The sequence below is a fragment of the Oryx dammah genome, unplaced genomic scaffold (genome assembly GCF_014754425.2).
Source record: "Oryx dammah isolate SB20612 unplaced genomic scaffold, SCBI_Odam_1.1 HiC_scaffold_26, whole genome shotgun sequence".
Lineage (NCBI taxonomy): Eukaryota > Metazoa > Chordata > Mammalia > Artiodactyla > Bovidae > Oryx > Oryx dammah.
Genome location: NW_024070210.1, coordinates 32,170,662 through 32,193,228, shown reverse-complemented (window position 1 = coordinate 32,193,228; position 22,567 = coordinate 32,170,662). Strand labels below are relative to the sequence as shown.

At 38.8% G+C, this 22,567-nt stretch overlaps 1 protein-coding gene across 5 annotated transcripts in view; it reads left to right on the top strand.

The window, feature by feature from the left end:
• KIAA0586 (KIAA0586 ortholog) overlaps positions 1-22,567 on the top strand; it is a 140,137-nt gene that overhangs the window by 4,938 nt on the left and 112,632 nt on the right. For 4 of the 5 annotated variants that reach the window (XM_040226337.1, XM_040226336.1, XM_040226334.1 and 1 more), the window contains exons 5-10: positions 562-631; positions 8,254-8,428; positions 9,743-9,964; positions 12,257-12,410; positions 14,124-14,291; positions 15,900-16,023. In XM_040226337.1, coding sequence (XP_040082271.1) covers positions 562-631; positions 8,254-8,428; positions 9,743-9,964; positions 12,257-12,410; positions 14,124-14,291; positions 15,900-16,023 — 913 coding nt within the window. Of the gene's footprint in view, positions 1-561; positions 632-8,253; positions 8,429-9,742; positions 9,965-12,256; positions 12,411-14,123; positions 14,292-15,899; positions 16,024-22,567 lie in introns of those variants that run through there. The other variant, XM_040226338.1, reaches the window with a different exon arrangement.

The following is a 22,567-nucleotide window of genomic DNA, read 5'->3' as shown; positions in this document are numbered from 1 at the left end:
TTTTAGATATTCACTGATTTTTTTTTTTAGGTATTTATTAAACAACTTTACAGTTTTTTCTTGTTTTCATTTTTAATTCATTTTTCCTTCCAAGTTAAGCTATTAATGAAATCTCTGAAGTCCAGAAAACAATTTTTGTGATGGTAAAGGTAATTTTATTATTGCCAACCTATTGCATAGTTTGGTATTTGATACCTGATTATAAATGCTGAATAGTCTTTGCTAAGATAATAGATTAAAAATATGCTTTGAAAAAATGTACTTAATGACATTTTAAAAGTAGTTGGTTTTGTTTTCAACTAAGCAGTGTTCTCATTAGAGTTTGAACAAATGTCTCTAATTTGGCCCCAAGTGTTTCTACACAATTTTATTTTTACAGTCTTGAGTTATGACTATTATTACTCAAGTCACTTAATTTGTTTCTTGTCTTTTTAAATTAAGAAATCATATTGCTGAATTCCCAAACGTTTTTTTAATTAAAATTTTTTTCTTTGAGTAGCTTATCAAAATATGATACATTTCTAGGAATCTAAAGTGTATTTTTGTGTTTTTATTTTGCAGCAAATGACATCTTTATTTCTCAGTACACTATGGGACAGAAAGATGCTCTAAGAGCAGTTTTAAAACAAAAGTAAGTTTCATTTAAAAAAATAGGCGAGGCATTTCTTGTGTTTCTTTACAATCAGCTTTGTTTATGCTTTGTACCTAGGGAAAAAAGTTGTTTTTTTCCAATATGTGAAATATATAAGTATGATAATATGTATAAAGCATTTTTCATGATGCTGGGCATGTGTAAAATACTCAATGGCTATTAACAGTTATTATTGTTGCTGTGGTTGTTGTTGAAGAGGTGTTGTTATAAGCACTTTGTATGCATTAACTCATTTAATTTTTTCAAAATCCAATAATATAGATTACATTACCATCCCAATCTTATAGATGAGGAAACTGAGGCACAGAGGGATTGATTTTCCTGAAGTCATTGAGCAAGTATTCACTGGGTTGGAATTCAAACCCAGGTAGTCTGTCTAAAGACTACTGTCTTAGTCACTTCACTATACTATTCATAGCAATGGTCACATATATGACCGCATACATAGTACTGCTTACTGAAAAAGGACATTTAGACTTTTTCCTAATCTCTGCTTAAGATTTGAGAAAGGGACAAGCTTAGCATCTGAGTGGAGTGAAGGAAAACTGGCTATTACTCTATCTAAATACTTCCTTCCTACTTTACTGCCAATGAAATACAGAATCAACCCTGACAACAGCACTGTGCTAAACATGAAAGAATGTATCACCAGGGATATTTTAAAAAATCATTAGTGGGGTTGGAATGAGATTTATGTTCCTGCGCTAAATATATTCTACTCCTGGACCAGAGCTCTACAACTACTAAAGTTTATTCTTTTTTTACCTATAGTTATTCATAATATACATATTATACTCTGGGAAACACTAACAAAGTAAATACTACCTCTAAACCACAAGGCCCTGGAAGAGGGCATGCAACCCACTTTAGTATTCTTGCCTGGAGAATCCCCATGGACAGAAGAGCCTGGCAGACTTCAGTCCATGGGGTCGCAAAGAGCTGGACATGACTGAGCGACTAAGGATAGCACAGCAAACCATAAGGAGTGTGATCTGAGCCAGCCAGAGTTTCACAGCTGGTTGTTTGGCTTAATGGTGTTTTTCCTTTTGACATTTGATCAGGCTCCAGTTCCCAGTATGTAACAGGTGATTAGGAGGAGAATTTGGATGGTAAATTGTATCCTGGAGTTTGTAAATATGTAAGAAAAGGCATAAGTAAGGATATGATGGAAGGGCAGTCTCCCAAATTCTGTACATAAACTAAAAATTTCAGATTACATCTACTTCATTGGAGAAAGAGTGATTACCGTTTCCATCCAGTTGACCCCAGGTAGAAGTGACTACTTGCAACCACAATAGGGGCTTTATCAACTTGCCTTCAAGTCAGAACTCTCAGATCTGAGAGGGAGAAGTTGTTCATAAACAAGTGGACAGTGAGAAATAGCTGTGACTACTACCCCTCCTACCTGTTCACAGTAGGTCTCTCTCCATTTCAGGATGAACAAACAGAATTGAAAAAGAAAAACTAGGAAGGGCCTTTGAGAAGGTTATTGCAGCGTAGAGAATGGTATGAGTCAGAACCGTAAAAATGACTCTCATTTTGGGTTAAAAGATAGTCTTATTGTGTCTCTAGAGAAACTTTACTGTAGTCAGTATCACTTGATTTTCTTTTTTTCTTTTGAGAATGGCAGATTGAATTTGGCAAAGTGATTCTAAAATTTACTTGAAAGGGTACACAGTTAGGAATGTGTGCACATACTGTTAAGAATACATTCATGTAGAATATACACAGTGGAGAATAGCTAATTTTGGAGAAACAAAAATGGAATGATGGAGAATCTGGCCTATTTGATGTTAAAATATGCAGTAAAGCTGTAAAAAAAAAAAAAAAAGGTAATTGACTGGAATGAGCCTTTGAGGAATGACGAGTCTATCTGGAGTATCTAGAACAAGGGTAGAATGACATTTCCTGTGTCAGGAAGGTAAGCAGAGTTATGAACGACACCAAAGAACTTCGGACTTAAAGAGAAACAGCAAATCATTTAAAAGGTTTAAAGTTTGATATATATTTCTTACAAGGCTCACTCAGGAAAAAATGGATTAGAAGAGGGCTGGACTGAAATCTAGGAAGCCAATTGACTGTGAACTTTTTGAAGATCTGTGAAAGAGATGGGTTAGATTGATTCTAAACCCATTGGTAAGTGGTGGGATGTGAAGATGGGAATCATGTTGGCCTGCAAATGAGTGCACAGGTTTGGACGATAATTTGGAGATAGAATTGACAGGAATTGATGCTTAGATGTGACCATGATGAAGGAGCTAAGGATGGATCCCAGATTTTTGGCTTGTATAAATGCATAGTCAGTAATAGTATTCATTGAAAAGGGGAGGTGTTGGTGAATAAATTTCACTCTAGACATCGGCAAGGGTTTGAGGTACCTATGAGATATCCAGGTGAAAAATGTCTGATAGCAAATTGAACCTCTGTGCCGTGTGCTCAGTCGTATCTGACCCTTTGTGACCCCATGGACTGTAGCCGGCCAGGCTCCTCTGTTCGTGGGATTCTCCAGGCAAGGATACTGGAGTGGGTTGCCATACCCTCCTCCAGGGGACCTTCCCAACCCAGGGATCAGACCCACATCTCCGGTCTCTTCTACATTGCAGGCAGATTCTTTACCCACCAAGCCATAAAGAGGTCAAACTGGCAAAAGGATTCTAAGCTAGAAATCCATGTATATAAGTTATCTGTATATAGATAGTAGTCTGAGCTCTGAAAGTGGTTGAATTGGCCTGGTGGGAGTGTGAGAGTGAAAAGAGATGGCTTAGGATAGATCTGTAAGAAAACCGAATCTTTAAGAGATGTACAGAGAAAGCAAGGTGATTTCTAAGTGCCACTCAGAAAGTTTATCCAGAAGTGAAGAGTGTGGTCTTAACAAAACCGAGGAAGTGAGGTTCTGAGTTTGATAGCTGCTCAGACATAAAGATAAGGACTGAGAAGTGTCCGTTGAATTGAGCAAGAGGAGGTATTAATGGCCTTCGTAAGAGCGGTTTCAGTGTAGTATTGAGATAGATGCCAGATTCAGAGGATTAAGGAATAAAAAAAGTTCTAGAAAAAGACAAAAAGGAAAGGAATCGTTTCCTCTGAGTGGGTGAATTATGTGCATTTTTTCTAGTTCTTTACACTTCAGTTCAGTTCAGTCGCTCAGTCGTGTATGACTCTTTGCGATCCCATGAATTGCAGCTCACCAGGCCTCCCTGTCCATCACCAACTCCTGGAATTCACCCCACTCATGTCCATCGAGTTGATGATGCTATCCAGCCATCTCATCCTCTGTTTTCCCCTTCTCCTCCTGCCCCCAACCCCTCCCAGCATCAGAGTCTTTTCCAATGAGTCAACTCTTCGCGTGAGGTGGCCAAAGTATTAGAGTTTCAGCTTTAGCATGAGTCCTTCCAATAAACACCCAGGACTGATCTCCTTCAGAATGGACTGGTTGGATCTCCTTGCAGTCCTAGCGACTCTTAAGAGTCTTCTCCAACACCACAGTTCAAAAGCATCAGTTCTTCAGCGCTCAGCTTTCTTCACAGTCCGACTCTCACATCCATACATGACCACTGGAAAAACCATAGCCTTGACTAGGTGGACCTTTGTTGGCAAAGTAATGTGTCTGCTTTGAATATGCTATCTAGGTTGGTCATAACTTTCCTTCCAAGGAGTAAGCGTCTTTTAATTTCATGGCTGCAGTCACCATCTGCAGTGATTTTGGAGCCCCAAAAAATAAAGTCTGACACTGTTTCCCCACCTATTCGCCATGAAGTGATGGGACCAGATGCCATGATCTTAGTTTTCTGAATGTTGAGCTTTAAGTCAACTTTTTCACTCTCCTCTTTCACTTTCATCAAGAGGCTTTTGAGTTCCTCTTCACTTTCTGCCATAAGGGTGGTGTTATCTGCATATCTGAGGTTATTGATATTTCTCCCAGGAATCTTGATTCCAGCTTGTGCCTCTTCCAGCCCAGCGTTTCTCATGATGTACTCTGCATATAAGTTAAATAAGCAGGGTGACAATATACAGCCTTGACATACTCCTTTGCCTATTTGGAACCAGTCTGTTGTTCCATGTCCAGTTCTAACTGTTGCTTCCTGACCTGCATATAGGTTTCTCAAGAGGCAGGTCAGGTGGTCTGGTATTCCCGTCTCTTTCAGAATTTTCCACAGTTGATTGTGATCCACACAGTCGAAGGCTTTGGCATAGTCAATCAAGCAGAAATAGATGTTTTTCTGAAATTCTCTTGCTTTTTCCATGATCCAGCGGATATTGGCAATTTGATTTCTGGTTCCTCTGCCTATTCTAAAACCAGCTTGAACATCTGGAAGTTCATGGTTCACGTATTGCTGAAGCCTGGCTTGGAGAATTTTGAGGATTACTTTACTAGCATGTGAGATGAATGCAATTGTGTGGTAGTTTGAGCATTCTTTGGCATTGCCTTTCTTTGGGATTGGGGCTTTCCTGGTGGCTCAGAGGTTAAAGCGTCTGCCTGCAAGGCGGGAAACCCAGGTTCGATCCCTGCGTTGGGAAGATCCCCTAGAGAAGGAAATGGCAACCCACTCCAGTATTCTTGCCTGGAGAATCCCATGGACAGAGGAGCTTGGTAGGCTACAGTCCACGGGGTCACAAAGAGTCGGACACAACTGACTGACTTCACTTTCTTTTGGATTGGGATGAAAACTGACCTTTTCCAGTCCTGTGGCCACTGCTGAGTTTTCCAAATTTGCTGGAATATTGAGTGTGTTCATTTACTGCATTGAGCATTTATTAATTTGATAATAGGAAAAAATAAAATTTTTAAACTTTAAAGAAGTTGATGTTTGGCCTTATAATGTTATTTTTCTTGTTGGTCAATTTAATGTATTAATACAGAATGAGAGATCTTAAAGGATAAATCACATTCAGACTTCAGACAGAAATTCTAAACGATAGGGATTATCTGAATTATATTTTCTTAGTACACCACTCAGTCAACTAAATGTATATTTAGCACCAACTCTGTGCTCTTTCTTACTGCTTATGTGGTATAAAAGCCCCCCTACTCCAGGTTGCTTAGAGCTTAGTTGGGGAGAGAATAGGTACATAGATGGAGGAATGTATGATTAGAGCTGTGAGAGGAAACATTCGGTACATTGTTAATTTTGTTAACATGTTAGTTTTGTTAAATGTCTATTCTGTGAAAGTGAAAGTCGCTCAGTTGTGTATGACTCTTTGTGACCCCATGGACTATTCAGTCCATGGAATTCTCCAAGCCAGAATACTGGAGTGGGTAGCCTTTCCCTTCTTCAGGGTATCTTCCCAACCCAGGCATTGAACCCAGGTCTCCCACACTGCAGGCAGATTCTTTACCAGCTGAGCCACAAGAGAAGCCATTTAAACCGTAGGATGGCTGACTGTCAAGCCTCAACTGTATGGTCTTGGAAGTAAGTGTTGTGTTCATCTCTCAGTCATTTCTGACTGTGCAACCACATGGACTATATCTCACCAGGCTTCTCTGTCCATGGAATTCTCCAGACAAGAATACTGGAGTAGGTAGCTATCCCCTTTTCCAATGAGCTTCCTGACCCAGGGATCAAACCTGGATCTCCTGCACTGTGGGCAGATTCTTTACCATCTGACCTATCAGGGAAGCTCATCGAAAGTAAATGAAAAGAAATTAATGAACGGAGAGATCAAGAGAAAGTGTTATAAGAACGGGCGTATTTTTTTTTTTGGCTGTGCCATTTGGCATTCAGGATCTTAGTTCCCAGGGCTCAACCCACGTTCCCTGCATTGGGAACGCGGAGTCCTAACCACTGGACCACCAGAGAAGTCCTCAAGAACAGGCTTATTGAAAAGGTAAGACTTTTGTTGAATCTTGGGAAGAAGGTTAGAGCAAGTTGGGTGAAGAAGATTGAGAGAACAGAGTGAAAAAAAAAAAGCCTGGAGTCACCTGTGAGAGCAGTGTAGTGCAGTCAGTGAGAGCAGTGTAACTGGGGAGAGGACACGGGAAGTACAGTATATGTTGGAACCTAGGGCAGGGCCAAAGGATGGAGTAAGCGGAATGCCAAATAGGAAACTAGCCTATTCAGTTGTCTGTAAGGAATGATTTTAGATTTTTGAATGGTGAAATCTGTGTGGAAAGTTTTTAAGCAAATAGAAACCAGAAGAATGAAATAGTTGGCAAGAGATGATGGTTTTGTACTAGAGCAGAATTATGAAGGGAGAAGTCTGTTTTGAGAGAAAAAACCTGATGTCATGGGAAGATTTGTGGGCACTGGCCGTAACTTGGCTACTTACTAGTTCTATGACGTGGTCAGGTAAATCCCATTATCTCTGTGGACCTCAGTTTCTTTCTTCATCTATAAAATGAAGAAAATTAGGAAAGCTGGGCTATTGGGTTCCCCTGCCTCTATAATTCCATGACATGATTCCTGCAATTGTGATGAAATAATTGAGAAAACCCAGTGACTTAGTTGGGTATGAGAAGTTAATTGAAGGGTAGAGAACTTAAGATAACTTCAAAATTTTGAGAATGCAAGACAAATGATGCTCTTAATAGAAATGAGACAACATCAAAGAGGAGTAAGTTTAAGAAATCTGTGCCTTCTTTAAAAATCAGAAGGTGGAAATCCAGCAGCTGGAGACAAAGCACATTCCTGCTGATTTTACTTAGACTTACCTTAGGCACTCTTCAATTTTGTCAGTGTTTCTTTCATTTCTTTTAGGCCAAAGACAACACAAAATTGACCAGTCTTTTTTTTTTTTTTTTTTTTTAATAAGTGTTTAGTTAAATGCCTTATTGTGAATACGTATTTTCTGGACTCATCTTTAATCCAGACTACTTAGTAATGTATTTTATGCTCATTTTAATAAATTAGGTGACATTTATTAAATCTAAATGAGTTAGAAGTTTAGAAATTCTTTTCAGCAGTTTTAATAGTCCCTCTTGGGTTGTCTTCCTTTGGGAGTAAAACTTGATACCTGAATACTTAGAGCCTTTGCTGTATGTTTTAAATTTGTGCTTTTTTCAAAAGCTTTGTAAAATTTATTTTTATTTATTTTTGGTTGCACTGGGTCTTTGCTGCTGCATGTGGGTGTTCTCTGTTTGTGGTGAGTGGACGCTACTCTCTGTTGCGGTGCTAGGACTTCTCATTGTGCTGGCTTCTCTTATGGAGGGGCATGGGCTCTATGCATGCGAGCGTCAGCAGTTGTGGCGCATGGCCTTAGTTATTCCATGACAGATGGGATCCTTCCAGACCAGGGATCGAACCTGTGTCCCCCTCATTGGCGAGTAGATTCTTAACCCCTGGGCCACCAGGGAAGTCCCAGATTTGTGCTTCTTGACTATAAATCATTGTAATTGTGCCCATGTCTTTTTCATATGTGTAAGTCATATTTTCTGAAATATCAGTGCCTTCTGGAAATTATCTTTTAATTTTTTTAGTGTGTGGTGACCTGAGCCTTAATAGATTTCATTAACCAAATGACTGATATGCTGATAGCAAAAAATAGGAATTTATCTTTTAAAAAAAAATCAAGAAAATTCACCTGCAGCAGATTGCCACTTGTAGGTCTTTCTTCTAATGGTTCAGTATAGCTTACTGAATAGACTTTTTTTCCTTTTTTATTTCCAGAGCTCAAAGCATGCCTGTTTTTAAGGAGGTGAAGGTACAGCTTTTAGAAGATGCAGGCACAGAAAAGGATCCTGTTACCCAGGAGAATAGAATTTCACCCAGTGGAATTGATTCAGCTACAACTGTGGCTGCAGCAACTGCCGCCGCCATTGCAACAGCAGCTCCACTGATAAAAGTATATCTGTGTCTTCCTAGATAGTCATAACTTCTTTGTAAAATGTACCAGACACTGATTTTGTAATTGTTGTGTCCAGCCATTGACTAGGGACATTCTCATTGTTCTCTGTGGTTATGATTATTTCTCAGAAGTTATGACACTTAACTTTCATCCCTGTATTACTGCTAGAAAATCCTGGATTCCTTTGTTTTAGCAGTGGAGTATCTCATCTTGGGAGCCACTCAGTCTTGGGTAGCTGGGATGGCTGGACATCCTTATTTTAGAGCTAGAATTGACCATACAGATCATATATGCAAAGCCCTCCATTTGTAACAGAGAAGATTGAAAAACAGGTCAGAGTCAGCATCAGGTCTTAGAGCTAATAGGTGGGAGAGCCAAGATTGCTGACCAAACTCAGTTCAGTCGCTCAGTTGTGTCCGACTCTGTGACCCCGTGTACTGCAGCATGCCAGGCTTCCCTGTCCATCACCAGCTCCCAGAGTTTACTCAGACTCATGTCCATTGAGTCGGTGATGCCATCCAACCATCTCATCCTCTGTCTTCCCCTTTTCTTCCCGCCTTCAATCTTTCCTAGCATCAGGGTCTTTTCCAATGAATCAGTTCTTTGCATCAGGTGGCAAAAGTATTGGAGTTTCAGCTTTAGCATCAGTTCTTCCAATGAATATTCAGGACTGATTTCTTTTAGGATGAACTGGTTGGATCTCCTTGCAGTCCAAGGGATTCTCAAGAGTCTTGTCCACCACCACAGTTCAAAAGCATCAATTCTTCAGTGCTCAGCTTTCTTTCTTTTTTTTTTTTCAGCTTTCTTTATAGTCCAGCTCTCACATTCATACATAACTACTGGAAAAACCATAGCTTTGACTAGATGGACCTTTGTTGGCCAAGTAATGTCTCTGCTTTTTAATATGCTGTCTAGGTTGGTCATAACTTTTCTTCCAAGGAGCAAGCATCTTTTAATTTCAAGGCTGCAGTCACCATCTGCAGTGATTTTGGAGTCCCCCAAAATTAAGTCTGTCACTCTTTCCGCTGTTTCCCCATCTATTTGCCATGAAGTGATGGGACTGGATGTGGTGATCTTAGTTTTCTGACGCAATAAAAAGTCTATGTGACAAATTTGGTATTTTTTAAGAGAAAAAAGATCTAGTTAAGGATAGCTATTCTGCCTTATTTCTGTGATTCTAAAAATAAAGGCTTTAGAAACATCAGAAGTATAGAGGGTAAAAGTTCTGGTTTGATCATTTCTCTATACCAGTTCCCTTTATATAACCTAATAATTGAGCATGTTTTTGATGTCTGGATATTTTTGTTGTAGGTGCAGAGTGAGTTGGAAGCAAAGGTCAATTCTGTTACAGAATTACTCAATAAGTTACAAGAGACTGATAAACAGTTACAGCGTGTTACAGAGCAGCAGACAACCATGCAGAATAAACAGGAGATGCTACACTGTCACGATCATGAAAAACAAATGAACGTGTTTATGGAGCAACACATCCGGCATCTCGAAAAGCTGCAGCAACAGCAGATCGATATTCAGGTATCTAGTAAGCGACCACACATCCCGTGACCTTTCATGACTCGGATATCTAAGCTGATATTCACTGATTATTCCAGTAGTTCATCTCCTTAGATTGTAACAGTTTTAATTCTTAAATAATGATTTGTTTGTTCATCATTCTTTTCTTCTATGTGGAAAAGAAGAACTCTGCATGTTCTAGTTCAGGTGTCTAGCTTTGCGAGACCTTAAAACTGTTTTTTTCCTTCTTCTGTGATATTTCTTTTCATGGCATTTTAAAAGGGCTCATATTGCAATGCAGTTTTCTGTTTATATCAATGGTTCTTAGCCTAGCAAAGTGCTTCAGAATCACGTGGAGAGCTTTATAAAAATACACATGCTTGTACCAGTCAGAAATTCTGAAATAGCAGGTCTAGTATAGGCCTGGAAATCCTTGAAAGCTCTCTAATGATTCTGATACACACCCTTGGATGAGAATCACCTAGTATACATATTTGCTTCTACATTTACCTAGTTAAAAAGAATGAACAGTCTTATGCCTTTTGAATGAGGCACAGGGCTATTATAAACAGTTATCCTCCCAGACAGGTAATAGCATAGTGTATTTATTTTGAAATTTCCAAGTCCTTGGATAGTACCCAGCACTCAGGTACTCAGATTTTTTTTTAAAGATTTTTTAGAATGAGTGAATGACCAGCATTGTAAATGCATTGGTTTTAATTTAACCCTCCACTTCCACTCCTTATTACTGTGCAACTTGAATTTCCCAGGCGATGTCAGTGCAAGAGATGCAAGAGACGAGGGTTTGATCCCTGGGTTTGAAAGATAACCTGAGGTAGGAAATGGCAACCCACTCAAGTATTCTTGCCTGGAAAGTCCCATGGAGAGAGGAACCTGGTGGGCTACAGTCCATGGGGTCCCAAGGAGTTGGACAGAACTGAGCACACACTCCTAGTACTCCTTAAAAACTTTTAAAGATACAAGTAAAATATAGCATTAAGAAGAATATACAAAAATAAGCTTATTATAGCTCAGTATAAGATCATAGAGTGAACTCTAATATCCTATAATTTTTAAGACTTCCAATAGGGTTTGTCTTGAAATCTTGATATGATTGATATTATTTTAGTTTGAATGATTATGGCATATAAAATAAAGTTTTAGTAAGTACTCCTTACATTGCTAAAATTGAGTGTGTAGCACGTCATCTGGAGAGTCCAGGAGTGGGTCTGTCAGGGTGCTGGTCCTCAGTCTACAGAAATCTTTGCTTCTCTGAGCCTTGATTTCTTTACCTAGAAAACAATTTTTTTGTTGTTGTTTAGGATAGAATCAGATTACACGTTTGAAAAGCACATTGATTTCTTTTTTTAACATAGTTCGAAGTGCCTTTCTGCCATTCATTTATCTTTCCATAAATAAACACATAATTTATTAACTTTATCATTTTTGAAGAATGAAATCTTTTGCTAATTCAGACGTCTTTTTTGTGGAATTTATAACTACAGAGAAAATTGAACTTATGACCTGTAAAGTATTTTCATAGTTCAGTTAATGCTTAATGAAATGAAATTCTTTGAATCCATCCATCTGTTTTATGTAGAGGGATCTCAGCACACTTTTAAGAATTCTGTAAAATTCTTTTAAGAATTCTTTTTGTTTTGTTTTGTTTTTTTGCCTAGCATAAGGTTCTTTTAAAATCAGTTTTATTAGTTATGATATGTGTACATTTTAGATATTTTAATAAATAGTGTTAAAAACTGTGTTGTCACTGTGTTTTCCATTTATATGGAAATGAATATTTTACTGCTGCTACTATGCAAAGCTATGGTTTTATTTTAGTGCTTTCTACCAATGGTTTTTAAACCTTTAGGTAAAATCTTATCATCGGTATTTAAAAGATGAGATGTTTTGGTTTTAAATTCTCTGGTTTAAGTAGAGGTCAAGGGCTAGGGTCCCTTTCTCCTGGTTCTCTCCTAGAGAGGGTGTCTCTAGGAGACAGTAGTGTCTCAGTGTTTCCTGAGCCATCAGGAGTGTCTGATGAGCCATCTCTAAGGTGAAAAGGAAGAAACTGAGGTTTAGGACAAATGATCAGGGCCACACTGTAGAGCCAGACATAACCCAAGTATTTGTGTTACTGTATCTTTCCAGTAGCATTGCTCCTGTAGTGAGTAGTTACATGTAATGTTTATATTGTTATTATTTATTAAATCTAATAGATTGTTTTCAAGTCCTCTAATAAATTTCAAGATATTTTTGTCATCTAACTCTTTCAGGTGATATTTGAAATAAACAAAGTTATTTTATGTTTTCTAGACTCATTTCATCAGTGCTGCACTCAAGACTAGTAGTTTTCAGCCTGTTATTGTACCTCCTTCTAGAGCAGTGGAAAAGTATTCTGTAAAACCAGACCATTTGAATTTTGGTAGCAGTAATCTGTCTTCACATAATGTCTTTACTTCCAAACAAGGTAAAAATATGTAGTTCTCTATGAATAAAAGATGCCAACTATGAATGTTCTTTGCAGTTTGTAAGCAGAAAACTTATTTACTAAGTTTTAGGAGACTCTCTATTTTATAAAATTAGGGATTTTTTTTCAGCCCAGTAATTTCTAGATTATTTTGAAATTTGTTCAGCAAAGTTATGGATCATGTCCTATTTAATGATCTTAATTAATAACTTTCATAAACTGTCAGAAGCATTTCTACATAAATTTAGAAAAGTTTTACTTATCTAGCAGACCTGGGTTCGATCCCTCGGTTGGGAAGATCCCCTGGAGAAGGAAATGGCAACCCATTCCAATATTCTTGCCTGGAGATTTCCATGGACAGAGGAGTCTGGAGGGCTACAGTCCTGGGGGTATAAAGAGTCATACATAACTGAGCACCAACATACACACATATGCATAGCATTGAAACTGCTTGTCAGCAGTTCACCAGTACTCTGACAAACTGCATATTTACTGTTTTTCTTCATTCTGTCGGGGAGAAACCACCTGAGTACAATTAGAAACTATTTCTTAAATATTTTCAAGGAGTAATACAAGTCTATTTTAATGAAATTTTAAAAATCTCTTTATAATAACAAAGGAATACACAACTTATTTGTGTTAAACCTTTGGAATTTAAACTCTTATCAATAAATATATCTCCAAGTTACTGATATTTGAATAATGAACTGATGAAAATCAAGAGCCTATCCCTTTAGTGATATATAAGATCCATGTAGTACATTATTCCTGACATTTGATTTGTTAAGACATTGTTATATTACAGACATATTAAAGGCTCCTTATGCTTGCAAGTTGCTTTATGTCTCCCACAAATGTGTGGGTCTTAAACTTTTGTGAAGTAATGTGAGTCATTTTTTAAGTTGTAAGGGGAGGAAAATGAAGTACAGAAAGTTTATGACTGCCTGCTCTAGGTCACCTGGCTTGAGAGTGGGAGTGTCAGAGCTGTAGCAAGAACTCAGGTTTCTATGCTCACTGTTTATAGTTGTCAGTTTTGTGGGCTTTCCTGGTGGCTCAGTGGTAAAGGATGGCTCGGTGGTAAAGAATCGCCTGCCAGTTCAAGAGACAAGTGTTGGATCCCTGGGTCAACTGAACAATAGCAACAATGTGTTTTGTGCTCAATAAAGTGGGATCTCTAGATCAAAGTGTATACTGTACTTAGTACTGGGCTTCCCTGGTGGCTCAGCTATCTGCCTGCAATGTGGGAGACCTGGGATCAGTCCCTGGGTTGGGAAGATCTGCTGGAGGAGGGCATGGCAACTTACTCCAGTATTCTTGCCTGGAGAATCCCTGTGGACAGAGGAGCCTGGCGGGCTACAGTCTATGGAGTCACAAAGAGTCAGACACGACTGGACGACTAAGCACACGTACTTAGTACCAGATGGCCTTCTCAGTTTTCATTGCCACGAGCAGTGTCTGGCTTTGCCATTTTCATCACAACTTAAGTAGCACTGAATATTGTCATATTTTTTTCTTATTAGGTTTAAGTATAAAATATTTATAGTTTATATTCTTTGATTTCTAGTGAGGATGAAGTTATTTCTATATATTTGTTAATAACTTGAATATCCTATATAATTTTGGTTTTATTTTTAAAACACGGGGAAGAGTAATATTATAACTAAAAAAATTTTTTAAGTAAGTTAAATTTATTTTCTTAATTTTCTGTTGAAGCATGTTCAAGAGAGGTTGAAGATACAAGTTTTGATAAACAGAAATCTCCTTTGGAGACACCAGCACCTCGCAGATTTGCTCCTGTTCCTGTTTCAAAGGATGATAAAATATCAAAGAGGGAAAATCCTATAGAAGAAAAAGAAAATATGGAGCTTTCATGTCATACAGGTAATAAAGCAATTATAATTAGCAGACACTACTTTTATTAGGGGCTTTGCTGGTGACTCTGTCACTGTGTTGTGCTCAGTCATGTTCAACACTTTGTGACCCCATGGACCATAGCCCACCAGGCTCCTCTGTCCATGGACTTTTCCAGGCAGAATACTTGAGTAGGGTTGCCGTTTCCTACTCTGGGATCTTCCCGACCCAGGGATCGAACCTGCATCTTGCTGTGTTGGCAGGCAGATTCTTTACCAGGAAGTCAGCAGTAAAGAATCTGCCTGCCAGTGCAGGAGACGGGTTTGCTATCTGGGTCAGGAAGAGCCCGTGGAGAAGGAAATGGCAACCCACTTCAGTATTCTTGTCTGGGAAATCCCATGGACAGAGGAGCCTGCTAGGCTATAGTCCATGGGGTTGCAAAAGAGTTGAACACAACTAAGTGATTAAACAACAAAAGCAACAACTTTTGTTAGACCTATCTTAAGTTAGGAACAGATTTCCACACTTAGGATTTATAATTCCCTCACATGGACTTCCCAGGTGGCTCAATGGTAAAAAATCTGCCTGCCAAGCAGGAGACACGAGTTTAATTCCTGGGTCAGGAAGATCCACCAGAGAAGGAAATAGTAACCCTAACCCACTCCAGTATTCTTGCCTGGGAAATCCTACGAACAGAGGCAACTGGTGGGCGACAGTCCAGGGGGTCTCAGAGAGTCAGACACAACTGAGTGACTTAAAAAAACAGCAGATGAACTGAAGTGGGACCTCTGTTTTTAACATTTTTATTTAAGTGATACTGGGCAAATTAAGCTTCTTTTGATTCTTTGTAGAAGGAGTTGGAGATAAACCTTTGTAATTATTCTATCTTCTGCAAGTTATTATGTAAACCTTTAATGAAAAATATGTTATTAATAAATAAAAAATAATGCATTGTTGAAAGTAAGCTGATTATCATGTTTACTTATATTATTTTTAAATGTGAGTTTGAATAATAAAATAAATTTAACATTATTATCATGTTCAATTAGAAAAATGCTAATAACCTTTATAATTGACAAGAAATAATAATTTGTTTTAGATCCTTATAGTATTTATAGTAAAAGTAAGCAGAGATGTTCAGTATAAGCTTTCACTTTTGGAATTATTTAAACATTCAATCTTGTCCTGGGCATATTTAAAGACTCTTAAGTAATTTTAAAAATATAATCTTTATTAAGTAAAGCAACCTTAACCACCAAAAAAAATTGATAAGTAGTCTCATTAAAGATGAGGCTAAAAGGAAGATTCAACCAATATTAGTTATGAAGAAACTGTTAAATCTCCCTTTTACTGTTTATAAAAATATTTCTGTATACAGGGCTTTGCCATGATGTTACTTCTCATTCATACTCTTTTTTTCTTCTGTAATGGAAATTAATTCAGGCCTAAACTTTTACAAGTATAGTTTCCATGAGTTATAAATAATTAGTTTTTGAGGTATATGTAGTCTACCTTGTGGAGTGAAATGAGTAGATCATTAACATGTGAAAGTAATTTAGTACAAATATGTGTGAGCTATTATATAAAAGAGAAGTGAATTAGTACTTGAAAAATGATACTATATTTCTTGTATTGTAGGAAGTGTAGGATTCTTGGAACAAATTCTGAATAACCGTGATTCTTCGACGAGAATAAGTGAATCTTCAGACAAAACCTCACTAGCTAGGTCAAAAATGGGATGGCATCCTGAGAGGAGAAACAGGTAAAAATGAGATTGGAATACAAACTAGATTGAACAGAGTTTTTTTTTAATATTTCTAAAATTTCTTCAGGAATTTTAATGGATTTATAAGATTGCTTTTATTTATTTATTTATTATTTATTTATTTATTATTTATTTTACTTTACAATTTTGTATTGGTTTTATACATTGACATGAATCCACCACGGGTGTACATGCATTCCCAAACATGGACCCCCCTCCCACCCTCCTCCCAACAACATCTCTCTGGGTCATCCCCGTGTACCAGCCCCAAGCATGCCGTATCCTGCATCGGACATAGACTGGCGATTCGATTCTTACATGATATTATACATGTTTCAATGCCATTCTCCCAAATCATCTGGGAGATGAAACTGGAGCCGATTATACAGAGTGAAGTAAGCCAGAAAGAAAAACACCAATACAGTATACTAACACATATATATAGAATTTAGAGAGATGGCAATGATGACCCTGTATGCAGGACAGCAAAAAAGACACAGATGTGTATAGCGGACTTTTGGACTCAGAGGGAGAGGGAGAGGGTGAGATGATTTGGGAGAATGGCATAAGATTGCTTTTAAAAATTGTCTTAGATTTAGTTACCATTTTCTTCTGCTAATATATCTTTCCTCTTTTCTATAATTATACAATGTGTGTGTGTTTAGTTGCTCAGTCATGTCTGACTCTTTGTGACCCCATGGACTATAGCCTGCCAGTTTCTTCTGTCCATGGAGATTCTCCAGGCCAGAATGCTGGAGTGGGTAGTCTTTGCCTTCTCTAGGGAATCTTTCCAACCCAGGGTTCAAACCCAGGTCTGCTGCACCGCAGGCGGATTCTTTACCATCTAAGCCACCAATGAATACATCTGATTTTCTCAAAATGTAGATTATTTACTGTTCATTTCTGATTAAATGATATCTGGGATTTGCTTCAATAATAATCCAGTGCAGGGTGGGGAAAACGAGGTTGGAAGTATAAATGAAATGAAGATAGATAGCTGTGAGTTAGTTATTGATGTAGGTAGATAAGGGTATATGGAGGCCATTATACTACTGTTTCTACTTTTGTGTTTGAAACTTTACATTATAAAAAGTTTTTAAAAAGTCAGGTAAATAGTAAAAGTCAAGGTATAGTCAGCCAATATAATTTTTTCTTGAATGTCATGAAAACTACAGTAACAAAAACTAAATAAGCTACGTTTTGTGTAATCTCATGAGACATTGTACAATTTTAGTCTGTTACCATTAGTGTAATTACTAATAAAGTAGGATTTATGTCTGTCATATTGTTATATGTTTTTATATATCTTAGGTCCTTTTTTTATTCTACTATTCCTCCATAGTGTCTTTTTTTAACATTAAGTAGATATTTTCTAGTATAACATTTTAATTCCCTTATTGCTTTCTTACAATTTTCTTTTTTTGGAGTTATTTTCTCAGTAAGTTGCCCTAGGAACTACAATTAACATCTTAATTTAAGCCAATCTAGTTAGGATTTATACCAGTTTAATTTCTATAGGATTCAGAAACTTTACTGCAATATAGATTGACTCCCTCCTCTTTTCTTTCTGCTATTATTATCATACAAATTATATCTTTCTACATTATAAGCTTGTCTCTACAGCTTGATAATTACTGTTTTACACAGTTGTCTTTTATATCAGATAGAAGGAGAGAGTTATAAACAGATAATTTAATACTGTTTTTTATATTTACCTATGGAAGGAATGATGCTAAAGCTGAAACTCCAGTACTTTGGCCACCTCAGGCAGAGGGTTGACTCATTGGAAAAGACTCTGATGCTGGGAGGGATTGGGGGCAGGAGGAGAAAGGCACGACAGAGGATGAGATGGCTGGATGGCATCACTGACTTGATGGACGTGAGTCTGAGTGAGCTCCGGGAGTTGGTGATGGACAGGGAGACCTGGCGTGCTGCGATTCATGGGGTCGCAAAGAGTCGGACACGACTGAGTGACTGAACTGGACTGAACTGATAAAGTTAACTTTCACCCATATTCTTTATTTCTTCATGTGGATTTGAGTTAGTGCATAATGTCCTTTTATTTCACCCTAAGGGACTCTTTTTAGTATTTACTATAGGGTAGGTCTGCTAGTGATGAATGCTCTCTGTTTTATTTATCTGGAAATGTCATAATTTCTATCTTTGAAGCATAGTTTTACTGGATGTAGAATTTTTGGTTGATACTCTTGTCCTTTTAGTGCTTTGAATATATCATTTTACTGCCTTCTAGATTTCATGATTTCTGATGAGAAATAAACTGTTAATCTTACTAAGGATCAGTTTAGTTCAGTTCAGTTGCTCAGTCATGTCTGACTCTTTGCAACCCCATGAACAGCAGCACACCAGGCCTCCCTGTCTATCACCAACTCCCAGAATCTACCCAAAACCATGTCCATCGAGTCGGTGATGCCATCCAACCATCTATCCTCTTGTCATTCCCTTCTCCTCCTGCCCTCAATCTTTCCCAGCATCAGGGTCTTTTCCAGTGAGTCAGATCTTCACATCAGGTGGCCAAAATATTGGAATTTCTGCTTCACGATCAGCCCTTCCAACAAACACCCACGACTGATCTCCTTTAGGATGGACTGGTTGAATCTCCTTGCAGTCCAAGGGACTCTCAAGAGTCTTCTCCAACACCACAGTTCAAAAGCATCAATTCTTCTGCGCTCAAGCTTTCTTTATAGTCCAATTCTCACATCCATACGTGACCACTGGAAAAACCATAGCCTTCACTAGACGGACCTTTGTTGGCAAAGTAATGTCTCTGTTTTTTAATATGCTGTCTAGGTTGGTCATAACTTCCCTTCCAAGGAGTAAACGTCTTTTAATTTCATGGCTGCAGTCACCATCTGCAGTGATTTTGGAGCCCCCAAAAATAAAGTCTGACAGTTTCCACTGTTTCCCCATCTATTTCCCATGAAGTGATGGACCAGATGCCATGATCTTCATTTTCTAAATGTTGAGCTTTAAGTCAACTTTTTCACTCTCCTCTTTCACTTTCATCAAGAGGCTCTTTAGGTTTTCTTCACTTTCTGCTATAAGGGTGGTGTCACCTGCATATCTGAGGTTATTGATATTTCTCCTGGCAGTCTTGATTTCAGCTGTGCCTCTTCCAGCCCAGCGTTTCTCATGATGTACTCTGCACATAAGTTAAATAAGTAGGGTGACAATATACAGCCTTGACGTACTCCTTTTCCTATTTGGAACCAGTCTATTGTTCCATGTCCAGTTCTAACTGTTGCTTCCTGACCTGCATACAGATTTCTCAGGAGGCAGGTCAGGTGGTCTGGTATTCCCATCTCTTTCAGAATTTTCCACAGTTGATTGTGATCCACACAGTCAAAGGCACTGGCATAGTCAATAAAGCAGAAATAGATGTTTTTCTGGAACTGTCGTGCTTTTTCGATGATCCAAGTAAGACTGTAGGCACTGGGAGAGGGCATCAGAGGGCAGACAGACAGAAACCACAATCACAGACAACTAGCCAATCTGATCACACGGACCACAGCCTTGTCTAACTCAATGAAACTAAGCCATGCCATGTGGGGCCACCTAAGACTGACTGGTCACGGTGGAGAGGCCTGACAGAATGTGGTCCACTGGAGAAGGAAATGGCAAACCACTTCAGTATTGTTCCCTTGAGAACCTCATGAATAGTATGAAAAGGCAAAAAGATAGGACACTGAAAGATGAACTCCCCAGGTCGGTAGGTGCCCAATATGCTACTGGAGATCAGTGGTGAAATAACTTCAGAAAGAATGAAGGGGTGGAGCCAAAGCAAAAACAACACCCAGTTGTGGATGGGACTGGTGATAGAAACAAGGTCCGATGCTGTAAAGAGCAGTATTACTAAGGATACTTTGTATATAATGAATCACTTTTATCTTTAAGGATTCTCTCTTTGTCTTAGCTTTTGACAGTTTGATGTGTCTAAACGTGGATCTCTTTGAGTTCATCCTTCTAAAATTTTGTTGATCTTCTTGGATGAGTGAATTAACATTTATTAAGTCGGGGAGTTTTTTGGCCGTTATTTTCGTACACAGTTAAATAGTACACATGACGTTTTTTTTCTCCTTGGGCTATGTCGTTTGTTGTTATGCTTGATGGTATCTGACAGGTCTTAAGGATTTTATTTTTTTTGTTCTTTTTTTGCTCTGTTCTTCAAACTGTGTTCAGTCACTCAGTCACACCCAACTCTTTGTGGCCCCATAGACTATAGCCCACCTGGCTCCTCTGTCCATGGAATTTTCCAGGCAAGAATAGTAGAGTGGGTTGCCATTTCCTACTCCAAGGGGTCTTTCCGTCACAGAGATCAAACCCAAGTCACTTGCATCTCCGGCATTGGCAGGCAGATTCTTTACCACTAGCACTACCTGGGAAGCCCATTCCTCAAACTGGATAATCTCAATTAACCTGTCTTTAAATTTGCTGATTCTTTCTCTTACCAATTTGAGTATGCAGTTTAGCCTGTCAGGTGAATTTCACATTTCAATTGCGGTATTTTTCAACTCCAGAATTTCACTTTTAAAGAAAAAAAAAATTATTTATTTATTCATTTTTGGTTGTGCTGGGTCTTTGTTGCTGCTTGTGGGCTTTCTCTAGTTGTTGCAGTGCACAGGCTTCTCGTTGTGTCTTCCCTCATTGCAGACGATGGTCTCTGTATGTGGGCTCAGTGGTTGTGGCCTGTGGGCTGTATGGCACAAGGGCTCTATGGCGCATGGGCTCAGTGGTTGCAGTGTGTGAGCTTTAGTTGCTTCATGGCATATGGAATTTTCCCAGACCAGGAATGGAACTCATGTCCCCCACAGTGGCAGGCAGATTCTTATCCACTGTACTACCACAGAAGTCCAGTAGCTTTTCTCTTTTTTGGTACTCTTTGTTTGATGAGACTTCATTCTTATTTATTTATTTATTTTGGTCTTGCTCCGTGGCTTGTAGGATCTTAGTTCCCTGACCAGAGATTGAACCCAGACCCTCAGCATGGAGTCCTAACGACTGGAAAGTATGGAGCGGTGAAAGCATGGAGTCCTAACCACTGGACCACCAGGGAATTCCCAAGACTTCATTATTATTTTTGTTGTTGTTCAGTCTCTAAGTCATGTCTGACTTATTGCAACCCCATGGACTCCTGCACACCAGGCTCCTCTGTCCTTCACTATCTCCAGGAGTTGGCTCAGATTTATGTCCATTGAGTCAGTGTATCTAACCATCTCATCCTCTGCCACCCTCCTTCTCCTTTTGCCATCAGTCTTTCCCAGCATCAGGGTCTTTTCCAGTGAGTTGGCTCTTTGCATCAGGTGGCCAAAGTATTGGAGCTTCAACTTCAGCATCAGTCCTTTCATTCTTTTGAAAAGTGAAAGTGTTAGTCGCTCAGTTGTGTCTGACTCTTTGCAACCTCATGGACTGCCAGGCTCCTCTATCCATGGGATTTCCCAGGCAAGAGGACTAGAGTGGGTTGCCATGCTGTCCTCCAGGAGATCTTCCCAACCCAGCGACTGATACTTTTCTCTTCTTATAGTAGCTAATTTATGGTCTTTCTCTAGTTAAGTCCAATATTTGGAGTTCCTCAAGGATAGTTTCTACTGATAGTCTTTTTCCTGTGTCTGAGCTATATGTCCTGTTTCTTTGTATCTCACAACTTTTTGTTGAAAATTAGACATTTAAAATAATTTAATGGGCCAGTTCTGGAGATTAGATTCTTCCATCAACTCCCACCCTCCCACCAGGGTTTGTTGTTATTGCTGGTTGTTGTTGTTCTTGTTGTTGCTGTTTAATGATTTTCCTGGACTAATTCTATAATTTTTATTCTTTATTATGTGTAGCAAGTCTCCATTTGGTTAGCTAAGTCAGCTAATGATTGGAAGATTTCCTTAACTATTTTGAATGAATAAGTCTTGGTATCTTTGCCAAGGGGCTGTGTGTGTGTGTGTGTGTGTGTGTGTATACACTGGGGAACACCTTCAGTGCTCCAGCAGTTTGTAAGCCTATCTTAATCCTAACTTCCTACTCGTAAAGAGTTCATGGTCAGCCAGATGTGAAAGATTATGCCCTTCTTAGGTCATTCTTTTGCATGCATAGAACGCTGTACATGCATGTGACCTTCTAGAGCCCCAGTAGTGTTTCGGAGCTTTTCAGACTCCACCGTGGGGACTTGCTGGGCAATTCAGTGGTTAAGACTCCACCTTCCAGTGCAGGGGGTATGGCTTGGACCTCTGGTCAGGGAACTAAGGTTCCACATGCCACGGAGTGTGGCCAAAAATTAAAAAAACAAACAACTCCATCGTGGACATCTCCTTCCCCAGTTTTTTGGCTTATTGTCCACCCTCTTGTTTGCTTCAACTGGTATGACTCCCTCAAGCAGCTAAGATGTTAAGCAATTGCCACTGTTCTCAAAAAATGACCCTGGGATGGGATTTCGCACTGAGTCAAATTTAAGGAGAATCCTTGTGAATATGACTTTTTTGAGGAGCTCCACGCTTTTTCCACCCTTTTAGTGGCTGTGAGGCTGTCAGTTTTCACA